This window comes from Rattus norvegicus, chromosome 1 (assembly GCF_036323735.1).
Source record: "Rattus norvegicus strain BN/NHsdMcwi chromosome 1, GRCr8, whole genome shotgun sequence".
NCBI classification, from domain to species: Eukaryota; Metazoa; Chordata; class Mammalia; order Rodentia; family Muridae; genus Rattus; species Rattus norvegicus.
The window spans coordinates 209,427,162-209,448,078 of record NC_086019.1 but is presented as its reverse complement, the minus strand read 5'-3'; the positions used below and the strand labels follow the sequence as shown (position 1 = coordinate 209,448,078).

Sequence of the window (20,917 nt, the reverse complement as noted above, 5' to 3'; positions counted from 1 at the left end):
GGTTGCTGGGAATTGAACTCATGACCTCTGGAAGAGCAGTCGGTGCTCTTAACCGCTGCACCATCTCTCCAGCCCGCAACCACACTTCTATGCTTATGGGGGTCTTCCTCTTCTTCTTTCTCCCCTCTTCCTCCTCCTCCTCCTTCTTTTCTAGACAGGGGTTTTCTGTGTAGCCCTGGCTGTCCTAGAACTAGCTCTGTAGACCCGGCTGTCCTTAAACTGCCTAACTCTGCCTCCCAAGTACTGGGATTTAAGGTTGGCACCTGGCTCTTTTTTCTTTTTTCTTTTTTTTTTTTTTTCCCCCCGGAGCTGGAGACCGAACCCAGGGCCTTGCGCTCGCTAGGCAAGCGCTCTACCGCTGAGCTAAATCCCCAACCCCAGGCACCTGGCTCTTTATGGAGTTCTTGTACCCAGAAATGGCCTTCTGTTTCTTTGCCAGGTTTTGTCCTGGTGCTGGTCACTAGGGTCTGACTGTAACAGCTCCTGTGATTGTGGATCAGTAAAGCAGAAGCCCCAGGAGCAGGTATGTGGATCATGCCAGAAGCCATGGCATCAGAGAGAAGGACCTCAGTTGGCCCATCTGTCAGATTGTGATGTTGAATCTGTCATTTTGGAGAATTCTCTAAGACCTAAATGGGCCCATCTGTGCTTGGTTCTAGAAAGGTCAGGATACTAGGGATGCAGATGCACTGCCGCCCTGCCTGTATATGGGGTCCAGGCCACATGTTCCACGACTCTTCTGGCCTGCCCAGGCTGACTGCCGAGCTGGCTAGCAGCAGTTTGCTGGCCCTCTGACTCTCGGGGTTCTGATCTGCCTTCTTGTGTTGCTGGAAAACATGGAAGAAATCAGAACCAGACACTGCACAGGCTAAGGACCAGGTGACTGGAACTCTGAAGCCTTCTCTTCTAGGTAAGTTCATTAGGCTAGGTGTGGGTGGCTTAGTTAGGCTTGGCACTGCCTTTGCCTGGCCAAGCTCTGTCATGTGTCCTCTAATCCATGACGGGGGGGGGGGGGCTTACTACAGTACACAGCACTTGACAGCTAGCTCAAGGTCACAGGTCACAGGTCACAGAGCTATCTAGTAGTAACAGCACAGGATCCAATTCTGCCCTTGGGTGCCGCAAGCCCCATGAGGTGACAAGACCACCAGGAACCACCTGCTCACTAGGAGGCCACAGATGTGACACCCAGTCCCCTCATCCTTAGGCAAATCAAAGACCAAGGCCAGGAGAAGCTCCCCAAAGCTGGAGAGGGGAATGTCCTCCTCCCTACCTCCATTCTCAGAGAATAGTGGTAAGCAAGACCGGGGGGAGCTGAGACCTGCCCAGAGCCCATCCCCATCAGTGAGTCTTTACCCAGAGTATCTATGCTGACAGTCCTAGAGCAAGACCTGAGGCTGAAAAAGAGTGGCCTTCAGGAAGTAGGTACTCCAGGTACCTGAAAAAATGGGGGAGTGCCAGGGCAGACGTGGGGAGGGCCTGTGAGGAGTGGGGGGGGGTACCAGGGGAGATATGGAGGGGTTGGGGAGGGGCCTGTGAGGAGTGTGTGTGTGTGTGTGTGTGTGTGTGTGTGTGTGTGTGTGTGTGTGTACTTTATAAAGGGGATACAAAGCCTGAATTCCTGATCTCCATTTACTACATGGATGTGTCTGGAAATGCCTTCAGGCCTGAAGTCCCCAACTGGGTCCCAGTGAAAGAGAGACTGTATTAGGAAGACTGGGAGCAGCACAGTCTAGGGTGGTTTCTCCCTCACTTGTTTCTCCCCATAAACCTAACAATTGAGGCCCTTAGTTTCTCCTGGAGACCCAAAGAGTCTGCCTCTGGTGTGGGCACAGGATCAGGGGAAGATGGAGTTTTGGCATGTGTGTGTAAGGGTGTGGGTGGAGCAGGTAGGAGCTCACAGCCCTGGGAGACCTCAGAGGAATTACCATGGGGATGGGAAAAGGTCATTTTAAAGGTCAGACTTGGCCACTGTGTGCCCTGCCCCCAGCCCCAGATGGGCTGAGCCCAAGGAAGGTTCTAGACTGGGCTCTGGCTGGGAGTGACATCCTGCCATGCGTGGTTCTTTTCCCTTTTCTTCCTCAAAGGGGGAAGGAAAATGGACAGAAAGAAATCCTGCAAATTTCCCTGACTGGCACGACTCACTTCCCCAGCATAGATGAGCATTCTCAGGTCCCAGGACAGAGACTGCAGAGGAGCTGAGCCCCATCCTTCCCTGGTGGGCTGTGTGGCTCCGGGGAAGTCGTTTGCTCTCTCTGAGCCCCACTGGTTTACTGTAACGTTGGAGCTAGAATGATGTTCCTAGGTAGAGTTTTAGGAAATGTGTCGTGAGACAGGTTGGCCCCATCAGAAGGAGACCTCATGCGTGAGACTCAGTGGCTCCTCCTAGCCTCCTGCCCTTCCTTTCTTCTTCTGAGTCAGTCTTATGCTGCTAATTCAAACTGGTCTAGAACTCACAGCAATTCTCCTGCCTCAGCCTCCCACCACACCAGGCCTTCCTTGCACCGTCCAAAGTCTGAAATCCAAGTTTTCGTATAAATTACTACAAACCCCATAACCTCTCGTGAAACCCAAATACTGGAACTGTAGAAGACAATTTTCCCATAACTCTTCCACAGTAGGAATGGAATTTGGTGCAGTGAGTTCCGGAACAGAATACCTCATTCACAGATGCTGGGCAGACAGCATTAGCAGTGTATCTGTGGATCTGTCTGCATGTGTGCGCCGTGTGTATACAGTGCCCTTACACGCCAAAAGAGGACATCGGACCCCCTGAAACTGGACTTACTGATGGTTGTGAGCCACCCTGTGGGTGATGGGAATTGAACCCAGGTCTTCTGCCAGAGTAATAAGTGCTCTTAACCATAGAACCCACCTCTCTAGAATTATGTTCTTTTGTTTGTTTGAGACAGGGTCTTACTGTGCAGCTCTGGCTGTCCTGGAGCCTGCTTTTTGGCCAGACTGGCCTTGAACTCACAGAGCTCTCTCTGACTCGGCCTCCTGAGTACTGGAATTAAAGGCATGAGCCACCAAGTTTGGCTCTGTAGGACTTGTGTTTAGTAGCACATACATACTCCAGTACCAATGTGGAGGTCAGAAGACAACTTGTGGGAGTCCATTTTTGCCTTCTACCAAGAAAAACCATGTGGGTTTAAGGGATCAAGCTTGAGATCTATCTATCTATCTATCTATCTATCTATCTATCTATCTATCTATCTATCTATCTATCTATCTACCTACCTACCTACCTACCTACCTACCTATCTACCTCTCTATTGACAGAATCTCACTACGTAGACCAGGCTAGCCTTGAACTCCCAGAGAGATGCCTGCCTCTGCTTTCTGAGTGTTGAGTTGACAGGCTCAAGCCTCCATTCCTGTTTTTGTGGTGCTGGGGGTGGAACCCGCTTCTTGTGTTAGGCAAGAGCTCCATTGGCCCTCTGCTATAACTCCGCTTCTTTTTTTTTTTTTTTTCGGAGCTGGGGACCGAACCCAGGGCCTTGCGCTTGCTAGGCAAGCGCTCTACCACTGAGCTAAATCCCCAACCCCAACTCCGCTTCTTTAACTAACTAATGTCCCATGTGCAGGGGCCCTAGGGGCCTCTTTTAATATTTTGACAGTGCAAAGATTCCCTTCCCCTCAGGCATTGAAGGATGGACCGCCAGCTCCAGGCACTGCTCTATTTGATTCTAGACTGTCTATACACACATTCGTTTGGGGCCCATGAGAGACAATAACTGTATCCACCACTGCTCCTTGGGGTCCTCCCAGACCTGAGCAGAGGGAAGAAGGTGTCTGGTGGCCTTGCTCAGGGACAGTGCAGGGTCCTTTTTGTGGGTTCTGCACTAGGGCGTCTGCCACCTGCAAGTTGCAAGGACACAGAAGACTTTTGTCCAAACTACAGTCAGCTAAGTCAGCCCTCAGGGAAAGGGTGTTAAATGGAAGAAAGAAGCCCAGAAAGGGAGAGTGGAGAAAGGGGAACTCCTAAGCCTACAGCCATTCTCTCCAGAGCCCCTCAGGGTGCATCTCTGTTCCCTCTCCTGACAGTAGGAGGTGTGGGCCTTGCTCAGTAACTGCAGGTGGGGCTGGAGAACCTTCCCTTCCTGGCTTCATCTCACCTTGACCTCTGGGGAGAGACCGGCCTGCCTTTGGACAGGTTCATCGCTGGAGACCTGGAAAAATCCAGCAGAGCCCCTTTGAGGGCAGGACTGGTGCAACGTTCACAAATACTCTTCTGGGACGGGGTTGAGTGCTCTGTGTGGGAGCTTTGGAACGGCTCAAGGTCACCTGCCTGTTTCTCTGCTTTTTGCCTCTTGCACCAATGTCCCCAGGAGCAGCCCAAGGGACAAGTATGTTCACAGCTCATGGGAGGAGGGGCTCCATGGACACCTCCGGGGCCTCAGTTTACCTAGTGATCTGCCATCTAGCTCAAAGACTCACCCAGTGACTCAGCCATCCAGGTCAGGGCATCTCTGTTGGCCCATTGATCCAGAACCCCTATAGCCCCTCCTCACACTGGAATTCAGAGGGCAGGGAGCACTTGTAAGTGCAGGTTCGGTCTGGTATCTTGGAGGCAGGATCTGAGTAAATTTGTCAAACTGGGGGCCTCACTGAGCCACACATGTTCTGGAAAAGTCCCTCCAGAGAACTGTAGAGACGGGTTAGTCGTTATTCGCTCTGTGGCTCTTGCAGAAGATCCGGGTCAGAGTCCCAGCACCTTCATTAAACGACAGCTCACAACTGTCACTATAGCTCCAGGGACTCCAACTCCCTCTTCTGGACTCCGTGGACATCTGCCCTCACTATGCGTATGCTCACACATGTGACCTGCTGCAGTGGCCTGTACCTTTTCTTGTTTGTTTATTTTTTTTGAGACAGGGTTTCTCTGTGTAGCCCTGGCTGTCCTGGACTCACTTTGTATACCAGGCTGGCCTCGAACTCACAGAGATCCGCCTGCCTCTGTCTCCCTAGTGCTGGGATTAAAGGTATAGGCTGCTTGATGGTGACGCACACCTTTGATCCCAGCACTGAGGAGACAGGCAGGAGGGTCTCTGTGGTTCCAGGCCAGCCTTGTCTACATAGTGAGACCCTGTTTCAAAGAAACAGCAAAGAAAACAAAACTTGTTTTAAAAAAGAAAAAATAACTTCTAGAACCTGGCTTGACACTGGCTCTCCCCAGACTCTGGGCACCCCACTAAGCCATGTCTTGGGCACCCCACTAAGCCAAGCCCAGGGTACCCCACTAAGCCAGGCCCTGTACACCCCACTCCCCTGCCTTCATTGGAACCTAAGAAACTCAGGAAGCCTTGCTAGGTGACAGACACTTCCCTCACACCTTGAGTGAGGTCTTGACCTCTCTGTTCCCTTCAGGGAGAGAGATATATTCTCCCTTCCCCATAGCCATAATCTAAAAAGGAAGCCACCTATGCTGCCCAAAACCTGGGGCCCCACTAAGGACACCTGACCCAGCCGCAGCTCTGAGGCCAGCTCCTTGGGCTCTCAGGACCTGGCCACCCCTCCTATGCTTCCTCCTCCCTTATGTTACCCTGCAGGGCTAGGGACACTGGCCCTGTGAGGCAGCCCAAAGGCCTTTCCTAAGCCGTGTCCTGGGTGACAAGCAGTCTCTGCTGCCTGCTTGCTGGCAGACCACACGCCTGCTCTAAGCCTGCATGTGATGCCGTCTAAGCCAGGGCAGACCCGGATGCTATTTTGGGGGTCTTTCAACTATTTTGGCAAAGACCAAATGGCAGCCTCCTTTAAAATAGCCACTCCAAGCCTAGGGGTCACCCCCCCAACCCCCCACCCCCAGGAACCAGGTTGCCCAGGTCAGTAGCTTCTCCACCACTCGTCCGAGTTAAATACAGATCCAGCATCTGGAGCTCCGAGAGACCCATGGAAATCCTGACAGCAAACCCATTGCAAAAACTAAAATAAAGCCTGTTGGCTGTGATGGTTCTCAGAGGACACTCGGCCTCGCAGCCACTCCTGCATCCTTGGGAAGTCACCAGAGCAGCAGAGGAGGTGCCGAAGTGTCAAGGAGACGAGTCCCTGTCTGCCCAGCTGACCACACATGTGTGGGTCCCTTGTGAAGCTCGCTGTGTGGACAAATGTGTTTGTCTCCGGGATGGGCCAGGAGCCCCTGAGAGCAGGGAGCCAGGTCCCCCCAACACACCATCACTTCAACTAAGGCTGTAGAGTTCGTTAAGATGTCAATCATTGCTGACCTGGTTCTGGACACTGGCCAGCCTTTCTTAGTGCAGACAGAGGCATAGCCATGATGCTTTGCCACCTCTCTCCATAGCCTGACCTCTTCATGTTCTGTCTACCCATGTGGGACTGACCTGGGCTAGGCATGAGCTCTTAGCTCCCTGTCCTAGCTCTGTGAGGCCAGAGGGTGTTGATTCCCTGGAGCTGGAGTTACAGGTCCTCATGAGCTATTCTACCTTGGTGCTGGGACCTCTGAGCCCTTTTAAACACTGAGCCTTCTTTCCAGCCTCTCCCAGACTCTATTTTTCAACTTAAAAATAGAGTCTCAAGTAGCCCAAGCTATCTCAAATTCAATGTATAAAGTAGGATGGCCTCCTGCTTCTACCTCCAGGGGGCTTGGATGAAGGGATGAAGCTTCATTAAGGCTTTGCCCACTTCAGAGGTTGTGGGGGAGTGTAAGTGGACAGAGAAACTGAGGTACACTGAGGCTGCTCACAGGCAAACTATACTAATACAATGTCAGTCAACAAGATATGTTGCTAGTACAGGAAGTCCAATCAGGCTCACATCTATAAACACTGCCTCGGAAAGCCGAGGCAGGAGGATTACAGCAAGTTAGTTCAAGGCCAGCCAGTGAGACCCAGCACATCACCCAAAATCCTGCAGACCCTGCAGGGGGCTCTGGGGCTTGAAGGTAAATCCTGTTGATGGTTGGTGCTCCTTTGCTCTGCAAGGGTGAGGAAGGCGGTAAGAGCAGGCCAGCATCAGCCACCAAACAGCTTGTGGGGAGCATGGAATGTGGTGGTCTCTGCCTGGCCTTAGCCCTAGCCCCAACCACACTGGGGACAAAATGCTGAGACCGTGGCCAGGCCTTGCTACTTGTAGCCAGGACCTTCCCACCCCCCAGAGCCTTTGTACTTGCCACCACCTACTCATTGTGTCTTCTTGTCCTTTGGGTCTCAGCCTGGACGCTGCCTCCCCACACACATGGTCTTGCTCAGAGCATCATCTGTTGTCCCTGCCATGTCCCTTTAGAGCATCTCTTGGTTTTACCTCTCTTGCTGATGTCTGGATGGTGTGGGCCACACTGCTCTGGCCTTTCCTCTCTGCTAGGTGTGTGAAGCTAGTGCTTAGGGCTGGATGAGAAAGCAGAGTAGGTATGGGTGGGGGTTGTGTGGAGCAGCATGCAGGTCTACCCCACCATTTGAGAGACAGCCTCATCTGATGCAGGAGGTGACCACAGCACCAGCCATTACAGCACCACCCCTGTGGTCTCACCTAAGCAGCCATTTTGTGCCTCAGCTGAGCAGATATCACATTACAAATATAGAGGAAAAAGGTGGGAGTTTCCTGGGTCCCTGATTGGTGTGGAGCGGTCTTACTCCAGGCCTCTCAGATCTAGCCTTCTGCCTGAACCCCTTCCGATGCCTCAGTTTACCCATCTGTAAGTGGAGATCATTTCAGTCAAGCTGAAGGGTCACCAGGAGAACCCACAGGATGATTGAGTGCAAAGCCCCCGTTCACACGGAAGCTCTTGGTGTGCCCACTGAGTTCATGAGCATTAGGGTACACTTTATTAGGGATACCTAGCCAGGTGTGGTGGCGCACTCCTTTAATCCCAGCACTTGGGAGGCAGAGGCAGGGGGATATCTATGAGTTTGAGGCTAGCCAGATCTACACAGCAAGTCCCAGGCAAGCCAGGGCTACATGGGGAGACCCTGTCACCAGGGGCTGGTTTATCCGCTAAGAGCACTTACCAAAATAAATAGGTAAATAAATAATAAATTAAAGTGAAATCGGGGTTCCTGGCCTGAAAGGCAAGCAAGAGCTGCTAGCAGTCTGGGCACTGGCATTCTATCCAGGCCACCTGGGAGCACAGTCTGGCTAGTGAGCTGTATTTCAGAGCCATGTTGGTTGGTGGGTTGGTTGGTTGGTTGGTGGGTTGGTTGGTTGGTTGGTTGGTGGATTGGTTGGTTGGTTGGTGGGTTGGTTGGTTGGTTGGTTGGTTGGTTGGTGGGTTGGTTGGTTGGTTGGTTGGTTGGTTGGTGGGTTGGTGGATTGGTGGGTTGGTTGGTTGTTTGGTTGGTGGGTTGATTGGTTGGTTGGTTGGTTGGTGGGTTGATTGGTTGGTTGGTTGGTGGGTTGGTTGGTTGGTGGGTTGTTTGATTGGTAGGTTAGTTGGTTGGTTGGTTGGTTGGTTGGTTGGAGACAGACCTTACCCTTAGTCCAAGTTGACCTCAAACTTGTTATTCTCCGGCCTCAGCCTCTTGAATCTTGAGATGATAGGCCTGTACCACCATGCTTGACTAGACCCCTGGTTTAGATCAGGGTACTAGGCCCTGCCGTGGAGCAGGTAGTAATGAGTGGGGAGCTGGGGAGATGTCTGTAGTGCCCTGTCCCGGGGAGGTGGAAGCTGTAAACCCCGCAGTTTTGAGGTGACCTACCTGGAGCTGGTGAGCGCTGTGAAGGAGGAGTATCCGGGCCGGACACGGAGATGGAATCAGAATTGAATGGGGGTAGGGAGTGAGGTGGGGTGGGGCGGGGGATTGAGGGTGGGGATAGGGTCTTTCTAGAGATTGAGATTAATGGGCAGCTGGTGTTCTCCCAGGAGGAGAATGGGGAGTTTTCCTTATGAGAAAGATCTCATGGAAGCTATCCAAAGAGCCAGCAATGGAGAACCCTTAGAAAAGATCACCAACGGTCTGCCTCCCTGTGTCATCCTGCGGCTAAAAACGACTCTCCAAGGCTTGGTTCTGGGGTTTAAACCTTTGTTTCCTTGTGATTACACTAGGAACTCCTTCTACCTCTAGCCCCTCACTTAGCCCTAGGGTAGCTAAGACCCTGACCTCACTTTGTCTCTTTAGGCACAAGGAGGGATTAGACATGTCTATGATCTGAGGAAGAAAAGAGATGTTCTCTGTGGACGTTACCACCTGCTCCTCACATCCTTTTCCTGGGATCTGTGCCCTCTGCAGTCTGGTCCTCTTCCCAGCGTGCCAATGCCTTTCAGATGCCACAGTTGCTTTATCTCATTGTCTCAGAGTCCAGGGCAGTGTCAGCTCTTGGCAATAAAGAGTAACTAAAGGGCTGGAGAGATGGCTCAGTGGTTAAGGGCACTGGCTGCTCTTCCAGAGGTCCTGAGTTCAATTCCCAGCAACCACATGGTGGCTCACAACCATCCATAATGAGATCTGGTGCCCTCTTCTGGTGTGTCTGGAGATAGCTATGTGTACTTATAGAAATAAAAATTAATTAAAAAAAAGAGTAACTAAAAAAAAAATCAGGGTCTTAGACAGGAAACTGAGCACCATGTGAGTCACTGTGAGCAGCAGGGGTTTAGAGCCCACATTGGGTCTGGTCACAGCCCTGCTTTCCCCACTTTCCAGCAAGCAGCTTCTGTTCTTTGGGTCTCAGTTCCCCTTCTGTCCCATCTGGGAAACTGAAGCAGTCAGCCACCACAGCATGGCGTGGAAAATGTTTCCAGCCCTCCTGTTCTTCCAAGCTCAGCCAGTCCCTTGAGCTATATCCCTGTCCTGGTTCTCCTGGCTACAGCACCTGTCCTGCCAGCCCCTACTCCTGCACATGTGCCATCTTGTGTAATCCTGAGCCTATTGGGGTGGCCAACCATGACTCACCCAAGTAGCCATCACCTGCAGAGACCCCCACTAGTGTCCTCACCTGGAAATAGTGGGCCCCCAGCCCCCAGCAAGCTCCACACCTGAGCTCATCCCTGAGGCCACTGCCACCTGCTGGTGGGTAATAGAACTGCATGGGGTGGTCCTGACCCACAGAGCTGTCACAGGAAGACCTGAGAGTCCCAGCACTTACATTGGACCTCTCCAGATGCAACTCTTGAGATGCTCAACTTGGCCAGGCAGGAGCGCTCACCCCTATAATCCTGATACTCTGGAGTTGGAGGCAGGAGGATGGTTAAAAGTTTCAGATCAGCCTGGGCTTGAGTTCCAGCATCAGGTCTTCATTAAAACAAGCTGCACAGTCCCCTTGTCTGAGGTGTGACCTTGATCAATTTTTATTGAGCATGCCTTGCTGTCACTGATGCCCTTTCTAGAACATTTTCTTCACCGGGAAAGGGCTGCACCCACTCGCAGTCTCCTGGCTCCCTGTTGTAGGCACTGCTGGTACTCTTGCTGGTGTCTGTGTGGACCTGTGTCTTGTCTCCTGGCACAGTTTTGGGGTGAGCTCAGAGTCCCATGCAGTTCATATTTGGTTTTTTCCCTTTCCTGTTTTGTTTTTTTGAGAGTCTTTCTATATAGCCCCAGCTATCCTGAACCTATGTAGACCAGGCTAGCCTTGAAATAACACAGATCATCCTGTCTCTCTGTAGATCTGGCATCCTGCACACGGGACGTGGGACTGACTTCTGTCTCTCAGCAGCAAACCCTCTCCCAGCATTTTCCTCCCTTTTGAGGCAGAGTAATATTCACCGTGTGTCTGGCCACATTTTATCTGTCGGGATGGGGATGAGAACTCTGGTCCCCTGCATCGAGTGCTGCCGCCGCCACCGCTGAGTTCAGGTGTGTCTGCCAACTCGGCCTGGAGTCCTGCTCTCACTGGATTGTGGGATATTCCATCAAGGCTGCTGTGGTTATCCTTGGTCCAACTTTGTGTACTCAGAGCTGCCACCCTATCCTCACGACGGTCCCACTTTAAATGCTCAGTCCTGACCCTCCTGGGAAAAATCTCCATGAAGGCTTTACTCACAGAGCCTGGGCTGTTCTTACCTCCACCCCACCCCCACCCCCACTCGGCCTCCTACCCCCCCAAACCCCTCACTACTCTTCTTCTGAGGTTCCTCCTCTGACCTACTCCAGTCCCCTCTGTGTGGAAGGAAACACTGCTTCCTCACATGCCCATGCTACCTCTAGGCTGAGGCCTCTGACCTCCCAGGAGCTTGGGTAACTTTGAGCCTGGGAGCTGATCTGTCCCCTCTCTACACCATGGGCCCTTCTTCTTTTTAGGCTCACCCAAGATCTGGTGTTATGGTTCTGGGGAAGCTGAAACAAATGTCACAACTGCACTGGGATGTGGTTCAATGGCCCGTGTGGCATGTTCTAGACCTCAGATTCTATCTCTACCACTGCAACACGTGTGCACACGTGCACGCGCGCGCGCACACACACACCAAACAACAATAACAAACACCAAAACAAAACAACAAGGAATAAACAGAATATCACCAACCAAAACAGCAGAAATGTATTGTCACAGGCTGAAGGCCAGAAGTCCACGGTCAAGGTGGTGGGCAAGGTTTTTCAAGGCTCACTTGTGCCTCCTGAGCTTCTGGGGTTCTGGCAGTCTCCAGCCACTTAGCCGTGGAAGCTTCACCTTGATTTAGGCCCCAGGTCCACATAAAAATCTTACCGCTGGGATGCTCTGAGTGTCTGTGTGGCTTGCCTATGGGTCTCATGTGTGTGTGTGTGTGTGTGTGTGTGTGTGTCCTGGCCTATAGCCAAATCTCTTCATAAGGACACTAATGACTTGGGGTGTTGCCTTCCCTGAGCGTGCATGGCCTCCTATAAGCCACTCATATCTAGCACAACCCTTTTTAGACAAGAGTGTGTTGTGTCAACCAGGGTCAAATGGTTGATATGAACTGAGCAGGACATGAACGCTCCCACCTCCCTCCTAACCCAGGTCCCTGTGAAGCCACTGGTCTCTGACCAAGAGCAAGGGACAGATCCCCTGGAAGAAGATCAGCTGCCAAAGTGGCCCAGAATCCTATTGGGTCAGCTTTAAATATCATCTGACAGACACTTCCCAGTCCCCTATTCCTCCCCAGGAGCTGCTGAGGTGCTTGGCTCATTCTGGGGAACAAAAGCCCTGTTATCACTGTCACCTTGGATGCCAGTTCCTTGGGGAACAATTCTAAGGTCTGAGGCCTGCTGAGGGGCTGAGGCTGCATCTACCTATCCTGAGGCCGAGGGCAGCTCCATGCCAAAGGTCTCATCACAAAGGTGCAGAGGAATCTGGGCCTGTCTTGGGGTTGGCTGTCAGGAGAGCCTGGAGTCCTGGAGGTGGGTAGCAAGAACAGAGGAAGAAAGGAACCCCTGCCTGAGGTCTTTCACCTGAAAAAAGCAGTTCTCAGAGAAACACATAGCTCCCAGCGGGGCATGCTTCATCTCCATGGACAACCTGACTAGGTTGGGAATCACCTGGCAGACACTCCGCTGTGCTTGTCTGTGACAGAGTTTTCAGAACGGTTCAACTGAGGAAAGACACCCAGAATGTGGAGTCACCATCCCACGGACTGAGACCCCAGACTGAGTCGAAAGCTGAGCACCAGTGTTCATCTCTCTCTGCCCTGTGGTGCAACGTAACCAGCTACCTCAGGCCCTGTTGCCATGGCTTCCTGTACCGTCAAACTAAGAGCCTGAAAGGAGAAAAGGCTAGGCACCACACATCTCTCTCTGCTGAGCCCCAGCCATCCCCCCTCTGCTTCCTGGCTTATGGAGATGTGAGCAGGCTCTGCCTCCACAACCTCAATCCGCCCTCATCATCCCACCTTCCCCTCATCATGAGTGACTGTGTGCCTTCAGACTGTGAGCCAAAGTAAATCCCTTCTCCCTTAAAATGCTTCTTGTCAGGTGTTTGCTCACATCAATGAGGAAATTAACACAGGGAGGGAGGGGATCCTAAACCAGAACAAATCTCTAGATCCACACTTCATACACATGTGTGCGTATGTGCGCGCGCGCACACGCACACACACACACACACACACACACACACACACACACACACACAGAGGCCTGGAAGTCAAAAGTCCAGGACCATGTGTGGGCATGCTTCATACACACATCCTCTCAGAAATACACTGACACCCTTCTACACACATGCCTGTGGGTATTTGCGACACAAGAGCCCACAAACACATGCATGCGTGCAGCACCTCAGCCCGTTTTCAGAACACAACCTTCCTGACACCACGCAGTGAATCCTACAGACCCACTGCCTTCCCCACCCTCGACAGAATATCTCAGTTGGAGCCTCAGGGCATCCTAAGCCTGCATCCCAGCTGTTAAGTAGCAAGACAGACAGACACCTTTAATGTTTGAATCACAGCCCCTCCACTCTCCACTGCCTCAGGTTGCCAGGACTGTCTGCCATTGGCTGGGCTCCACCCAGGGTTAGGATGACCCCTGTAATTAGAATTCCCTCTCATGTAACTCCACACACATCTTGAAGAGTCTTCCAGAGTCTCTGACCCAAGTCCCTCAGCAGTTGGCACTTGCTCTTTAAAAGCCCCCAAAGGCATGCAAGTTCTTGGTCCCCCATGCAGCCACCCCACAGACAAGGGTGGGGAGGCTGGGTCTCCAAGTGGATCTTGGGTGCTTGCTGAGGTTGGTCTCAGAGGGCTTCCAAGTGGCCACTCAAGCCATAGCCAGTCCCCCTGTATCCAGTTGGGCGCTTGTAGTGGCCTTGGTTGGCAAATGCTCCATTTTGCCATGATCACCTGGGCTCTGCTTCTTCTGCCTCCGCTGCCTGGGTTGGCTGCCCTCTCCTGGGGCTTGTGGCTGGCCACTCTGCAGCAGCCGTACCATCTCATGGTCCTTGTGACCCAGCACTCGGGGCAGGAAGAGAGAAGACTTCTGTGTGCGGCGGGTCTTGAAGCCCCTGCGTGGCCGACCCTTGCCGTTCACAGACACGTACCAAGGTCTCTGGGCACCAGGCTGCCGTCGAGCCCCTGGCCCACTGGGCCCCGTGCGGTATAGGCGGGAAGCATATGTATTGTAACCCAGCTCGTGGATCCGTTCCACAAACTCACACTCTGCGTTGTAGTGCTCCTGTGGGACAGAAGGCACAGTCAACAGCCATGGAGGCCATGATGTCAATGGGACCACAGCTCCCAGTGCCTCCCTCTCTCCTAGGCTGCCTGGACCAGCTGTCCACACCTGCCACTGTGTAGGCAGCCTGGCTATCCTACCTTTCCAAGACTGTGCCCTGCTTCAAGGGACTTTCCTTCACTATCCTTTGGGCTGTAGCCTTGCACTTGGTTCCGTGCTTGGCTTACGGTAGGTAGAGCATGCCGGAGGTGGCTGGCTGGCTGGTGTGTCAGAGGGTGGATGTGTTGTTGGTGGGCCGCTGGACAGGTGGATGGATGTGATGGGTGGGTGATAGATAGATGGGTGGATAGATGGGCGAGTGGGTAGTACTTAGGTATGTTGCTGGGTGAATGAGTGGCTGTGTAGGTGGATGGACAAATGAATGTATAGGTGGTTAGATAATTGGGAGTAAGGATGGTACTAGGTGGATAGATGTTGGATGATGCTTGAGTGGATAGGTGGGTGGGTGGTTTGGATATGTGAATGAGTGTATAGATGGAGGTGTGGGTAGATGACTGTGTGGATGGGTGGATTGATGGATGAATGGATGATAGACAATGAATGGACAAGCTGAAGGGCAGAGAGGTTGCCAGCTTAGGTGACTAGCAGCTCCAAATGGGAAGGAATGAGGCCTATGTGACAAGGTGCTACTTCTGGGGTTAGGCAGCAGGAAGTGAGGTGAGTCGAGGTGAGTTGAGGTGAGGTGCATGTTGAAGACACAGACACTAAGTCAAGGAGCCCACATGTCTGAGGACTTGGAGGTGACTGGCGGTGAGGCTAAGAGAGGAGATGGCCCATCATGGCCCCTGGTTGGTCCTCTCAGCTATGGAGGCAGGAGTAGAGGGTGTGCTGACTTCAGTGGATGCATCACATTCTGCCGGCCCTTACAGTAGAGGGAGTTGTGGGAAGCTGTGTTCTATGGCTTCCAGGAGGTGGGGATTGACTGTGGAGTGTCACTGGCTCATGGATACAGCACACAGGGAGCCACACTACCCAGGACAGCCAGGGACAGGCTTGCAGGAAGAGGCCTTAGATGCCAGCTGGCAGCTGAAAGAAGCTGGGGCCTGTCTGCAAGTCTGTGGACGTCCCAGATGGGTTTCTGGAAAGTTCTAGTCCAAGCACCTGGACCCCAACCTCATCATCCCCTGCTGCCATGCTCTCTTCCTGTCTCCACCATTGTGACGTTCAGAGAAAGAGACTGACTTCAGATAGGTGGGAAGAGCATTTTCCAGAACACCTAAGGTCTGTGTTGGGCAGGCACTCAGAAGCCCAGGAGGGATCTGAACAAGCTTGAGTCTGGCATGACCTGGGGGCCAAGTGGTCTATCATTCATATCCTCTCTGTCCCCCAATCAGATGCTCAAGCCAGATGGCTATTCCGTCAGCACCTGCTCACTACTGATGGAACTCACCGAAGCATACAGCCGTCCTCTCTTGTTCATGGCCAGGTACCGCCCAGAAAAGAGCCCTTTGATGGCCACCACGCCCACCTCCACAGCAGTAATCTCCAGGATGCCTGGAAAGAGTCAAGAAGGGTCCATCAATTTCTCTACCTAGGTAGAGACTAAGCCTGAGCAAGCCCCTCAGCCCAGGCTTAGGAAACCGGGACAGGTGAGCAATCATAACCACCCGGTAGAGATGGGGCTTGGAAGTCCTAGCAGGAAGAAAACATTGGGTAGGCAGTGAGGAAGTGGACATCCAGCCACTGTGTCTGAGACACTAATCCTAACCTCATGAGAAGACATGATGGGAATGTCCTGCCCCTGCCACATACCTCAGATGCAACCTGGGCAGTTGTGCAATCTTGTGAACGGCTTGGTCTAGCAAGCAGAAGCCAAGGACACGTAACTTGCCCAAGGCCACACATGATGGTTTGGGGATCCAAACCCCAGAGCAGATGGAGACTCAGAAGGGGAGGTGGCCCAGAGACTGTCAGGGAAGCTAGGCCTTGCAGCCCAATCATAATGTCACCCCTAGTGGGTGCTGAGGAAAGGTGTCAGGACCCACCCAGACCCTAGAGTAGGTACACAAGTTAACGATCTCTCAGCACAGATGGCAGAGTAGCCACCAACACTAACCACCAGAGTTTGTTCCACTAACCCACATGATGGAAGTAGAGAACCAACTCCAGAGAGAGAGGGAGAGAGAGAGAGAGAGAGAGAGAGAGAGAGAGAGAGAGAGAGAGAGAGAGAGAGACACTGTGGCACACAAAACAGATAAAATACAAAACCAATCAAACTTCTACCAGCTCCTTGCAGTGAACAGTATAGTGCTTTGGGGGTGGGGAGCGAAGATTAAAGACCCCAGAGAGTGTGGATCGAAGATTCAATCCCTTTCCCGGGAGCGCCCTCTGGGACCCAGCGCGGTCCAGATTACCGGGACCAGTACTGAGATTCTGCAGGGTAAGAGGCCTCTAGAGCTGGCGCCAGACAAGCACCCACCTAAGTGCCCCTAGGTGTGGCAGTGAAGGTGCCCCTCCTCTACATCTGGGGCCGCCCAGGATCAGGCAACTGGGGAGGGGTGCGCATGAGGAGCGCCCCGCGCTCCAGATAGGGGCTGGTTCCTAGGACGCCCCCGCGGGGCTGCGGCTTTACAGGAGGAAGCTGCGGTTCCCTCCGCCGCCCTCGCCCCCTGCTCTGCTTCCTGCGCCCCGGGCGCGGTGAGCTTTGCGCAGCTTCCCTCCCACGCGGCGCTCAACACTACTGGTCGAGCTCCGCTCGCGTGTACCGAACCCACGAAGCCAAACCCTGCAATGCTCGGGAACTGGCCCTGGGTATGATCGAGCTGCAGGCCGTGGATGCGTGCCAGCCGCATCAGAAACACGCGGGGACGCCTGTCTGTCCTGTCGTGCTCTTGTAGGGCGCAGGACGAGGGACAAGCCTGTCCCCAGACACCGCGTCGCGGAAACCGAGGTCTGTCTAGTGGAGTGTCCTCGGCGCATCGGCTGAGAGCAAGGAGGACGAAAGGGACTGGCCATGCGCCCCGGGGTCGTCAAAACAATAAAGAGGGCGATAAATCCTTGTCCAACGGCTTTTCACTGAGAAATACAAACGTGTCAGAACCGGGGTCGCCTCCCGCGCAGTTCCTGGGGGGAGCGGGACGGGAGGGCAGCTCTCTAAGATCGGTAGCTGGGACCGCGGTGTCGTCTTCGGACCGACCTCAGCTCTGCTCCCACCCGGGACGTGGCGACAGGGGACCAAGCCCTCCGATCTCTTCCGCCACCCCACTTCCCTGTCCCAACCTGAACACTCACTATAGGCGCTGTTCTCAAGGCTGCCGTTCACGCGGCCGCTCGGGTGAAGCTGGAGGTGGTACTTGGTAGCGCAGTAGAGCTTGCGGCGCCGGGGCGCCCCGCCGAGGTGCTCGTAAACGCCGCCACGGCCGCCCGCATCGCGTCGAAGTCGCGTCCCGGGCCCCGTAGCTGGCCAGCCGGGTTCCAGCAAGCTGAGCAGCAGAAGCCAGATCAGGCCCATCCCGGCATCGCGCCCGCCCGCAGCGGCGGCTGCGCCAGCGCGGGGCTCACGAAGGCGCGGCGCAGGGAGCACACGCTCGCGCGCCAGGCCGGCTCGACTGTGGCTAGGAGGGAAAGGGAGGGAGAGGGAGACCGGGAAGAGGTGGGGGACGGGGAGGGAGGAAGAGGAGGGGAGACAAGGAGAGATGGAAAGAGGTGGAGATGGAGAAAGGGACGGGTGGAGAGGGAGAGAGAGGGAAAGAGATAGACGGAGAGAAGACAAGAAAGAGGAGAGGGAGATGGAGAGAGAAGACTGAATTTTCACCCAGGAATGGGGGTCCTGTTTCTTTGCCGAACACAGTTCTGAAGAAAGGGCGTTTGGCAACAAAAGGCGGCCGTGGTCTCTAGCGAGGGCGCGGGGCTCAGGCCGGGTGTCGCCTGCGCATAGCGCCCCGGCCAGCGCCGTCGGGCCGCCGCTCCTCCGCCGTGCGCCTTGCGCCCCCTCCCGCCTCCGAAAGGTCCCCGCCCCGCCCCCGTCCCCAGACCAATTATGCCTCGGAAAATTATAGAGCAAGGCCTAAAGGCAACCGCCCCTAGGTCCTGTCACCCCCTCCCGCCTTACATCAATCCTGGGTGCACAATGGGACTGCGGATGACTGATGTCTGCGCAAACAACTTGCGGGGAAGTCTAGCTAACAAACGCTCACGAAAGGCGGCGCCTAATCCAGAGCGATTGCGGAGGGCGGCGCGTGGAGAGATGGGGTTGGGTCGGGTCGGTGCAGGTCGCTTCTCACACCGTAGAGCTGTCCTTAGGCGTCCAGTCTTGTGGCCCGATGGCCCTGGAACGCTATGTCTCGAAGCTACCTAAATGACCAGAAGGTACCAAGGGAAGCTTGTACACCTTGAGCAGGAGTGGTCTTTCCCAACGGTGGTCTAGAGAGGGGTCTGCACAGATAGGAGCAAAGACAATAGAGTCTGAGTCTTAGAGCCCAGGAGATCTAGGAAGAGACAGGAATAGGGGTGGGAGAGGCAGGGGTGGGAGAGATCAGGTAGAAGAGAAAGAAGGAAGATAGCCGTGGGAGGAGGAGAGACGTGGAGAAACAGAGGGCAACAGAACAGAAGGGAGAGAAGATCCCACAAAGCATGCCCACCTGGCAGGCCAAGGGGGAGTCTAGGTTCAGGGAATAGCTTCCTGGACCCTGAGCTCTTGACTTCAGTTCCTTGTCTCCAAGGGCCTCAAAGAAGACTTCCCTAGGTATCATGAGAAAAGGTCCCACCCCACATCCTTCGCCTGTGCCTTCAATGGTCCCCTGGCCAGCATCTACCCTCAGGTGTGTCTGAGGACCCAGTGGCTTGGCAGCATTGGCTTCTACATTGTTCCTGAGCTCTTGGGAGGAGTCTGGTGGGAAGCCCTTGTCGATGTTAGATCTTGAGAAGTGTTTGGGGGCAGGGAGTGGGAGAACTCCATGCTACAGAAATAGCATGCAAATAGCACACACTGGGGCATATTCTTCCCTGAGACCTCATGTAGGGCAGCAAGTCCTCAGTGAGCCCTCTCCAGAAAGCTGAATACACATGCCCCCCACAGCCGAGCATCCTCAGCAGTCTCCCAGGTCCTCTGTTCTAGCTAGGGTCTGCAGGGTCTCTGCCCTAGACCTAGCCCCTGGAAACCCTTAGGCAACCTGAAGACTAAGTCACTGACCTGCTAAAACCCTGGAGTCATTGGTGGAATCTGCTTTATGTGGGACAGCCCGGTGTCTTGATGACCAGTGTGGGGTTGGTGGCCTATGCTCCTAAGATAGCACAGCAGAGTCAAGAAGACATCTCCTCCCTAAACACCCCTAGCATAGCACCTGGAGCCGGCTCCCTCCCCGTGCCTGGCCAAGAGAAGTGCAGAAGCCGGATGCCAGCACTGGAGATGTGGAAACTGAATTCTGGGGTCAAGGCTAGCCGTAACCACGAAGTAGATATGAAGCCAGCCTCAGCCTTGAGACCCTGTCTTAGAAACAAACACATCTAAGAAAGGGACTGGAGAGATGGCTCATTGGTTAGGAACACTGGCCATTCTTGCAGAGGACCTGGGTTCAGTTCCCAACACCCACCTGGTTGCTCTTAAATGTCTGTAACCACAGTTCTAGGAGATCTGACACCATCTTCTGGCCTAGGAGGACACTAGGCACCTATCTGGTACAAATACCTACATGAAGGCAAAAGATACCCATACACATAAAAATAAATACATTTTAACACACACACACACACACACACAAACACACACCACACACACACCACACACACACACACACAGAGACACACACAGAGACACACACCACACACAGAGACATACACCACACACAGAGACACACCACACACACACACACACACACACCACACACACAAACACATACCACACACACAACACACACAGAGACATACACCACACACAGAGACACACACCACACACACACACACACCACACACACACACACATTATGGTGGTTTGAATGTGCTTGCCCTAAGGAAAGGCTCTATTAGAAGATGCGGCCCGTGGGTTCGGTCCCCAGCTCCGAAAAAAAGAATTAAAAAAAAAAAAAAGAAGCGGCCTTGTTGGAGGAAGTGTGTCACGGTGGGGGTGGGTGATGAGACCCTGCTCCTAACATACTGTCCAAACTGCTGTTTGTACTTCTGGAGCAGAACCCACCCCAAGGTTCTCAAACATGTTGGGGAAGGGATACACTCAGTATCCAGAATCTGCTACTGTTCTTGGGCACATGTAGACATCAAGTCCCACAGGGGCAGGAGTATTCTTCCCTACTCAGAGCTCCTAGGACATGTGGGATGAAGAGCCCACAGGATGTAGCCACCGGACTTGGGGAGAGTCTACACTGTGCATGGCGTCCCATGTGGGTATGGATATCTGCCTGTACGGTGTACAAAGACACACCATTGCCATTCACCATCCTGGACTGACTGAAAAAGCCCATCTGCACCTTCGTGTGGTCCTTTCTCTTCTCCTCCCCACTGCACCTGTGGAAGGTGTCTGGCTGATCCCCACAACAGGCAGGAAAGGCTCCACCGAACTGGAGCCTGGGCTTCAAGTGAGCACCCATGCGAAGGCCCAGGGACTCAAGTGAATCAACCCCAGCTTACTGAGAAAAAGGACAGATGTCTCCTGATGACAGGTGACTCCAGCAGACTGCCCCCATCTCCCAGATGTGTGCTCCTGAGCCAGTTAGCTCACCTCTCTGAGCTTGGGAGAGCTCTAAGATGGGCTGCTTTTAGGATTTCAGAGGTACAGTGACCCCAGGTCAGTGCCCAGCTAGCATACTGGGTCTCTTTCCCCTGCTCTTGGTAGTGAAGTAAAGAATGAGTTTGGGGCCAAAAGTCAGGGATATCACAGGGCGCTTTCTCCCTGC

At 53.6% G+C, this 20,917-nt stretch overlaps 1 protein-coding gene and 1 long non-coding RNA gene across 2 annotated transcripts; one reads left to right on the top strand and one right to left on the bottom strand.

The window, feature by feature from the left end:
- The first annotated feature begins 369 nt into the window (after nucleotides 1-369).
- On the top strand, nucleotides 370-10,984 carry LOC108349678 (uncharacterized). The gene is made up of 3 exons (XR_001836064.2): nucleotides 370-523; nucleotides 660-910; nucleotides 10,553-10,984. It is a non-coding gene; the product is annotated as an uncharacterized LOC108349678 (long non-coding RNA).
- Nucleotides 10,985-13,246: 2,262 nt separating this feature from the next.
- On the bottom strand, nucleotides 13,247-17,622 carry Fgf3 (fibroblast growth factor 3). Its single transcript, NM_130817.2, has 3 exons — nucleotides 17,304-17,622; nucleotides 15,463-15,566; nucleotides 13,247-14,012 (listed from the first exon to the last, which is right to left on the bottom strand). The coding sequence occupies exons 1-3, from the start codon at nucleotides 17,521-17,523 to the stop codon at nucleotides 13,599-13,601; spliced, it is 738 nt and encodes a 245-aa protein (NP_570830.1). The 5' UTR covers nucleotides 17,524-17,622; the 3' UTR covers nucleotides 13,247-13,598.
- Nucleotides 17,623-20,917: the final 3,295 nt, after the last annotated feature.

Excerpts from the sequence above, each read along its gene's own strand:
- Fgf3 (NM_130817.2), bottom strand. The coding sequence starts at position 17,523 with ATGGGCCTGATCTGGCTTCTGCTGCTCAGCTTGCTGGAACCCGGCTGG. Across the intron at positions 15,567-17,303 it reads CCTTGAGAACAGCGCCTATA|GCATCCTGGAGATTACTGCT; the intron begins GTGAGTGTTCAG and ends GACTCTTTCCAG. Across the intron at positions 14,013-15,462 it reads GAGGACGGCTGTATGCTTCG|GAGCACTACAACGCAGAGTG; the intron begins GTGAGTTCCATC and ends TCTGTCCCACAG.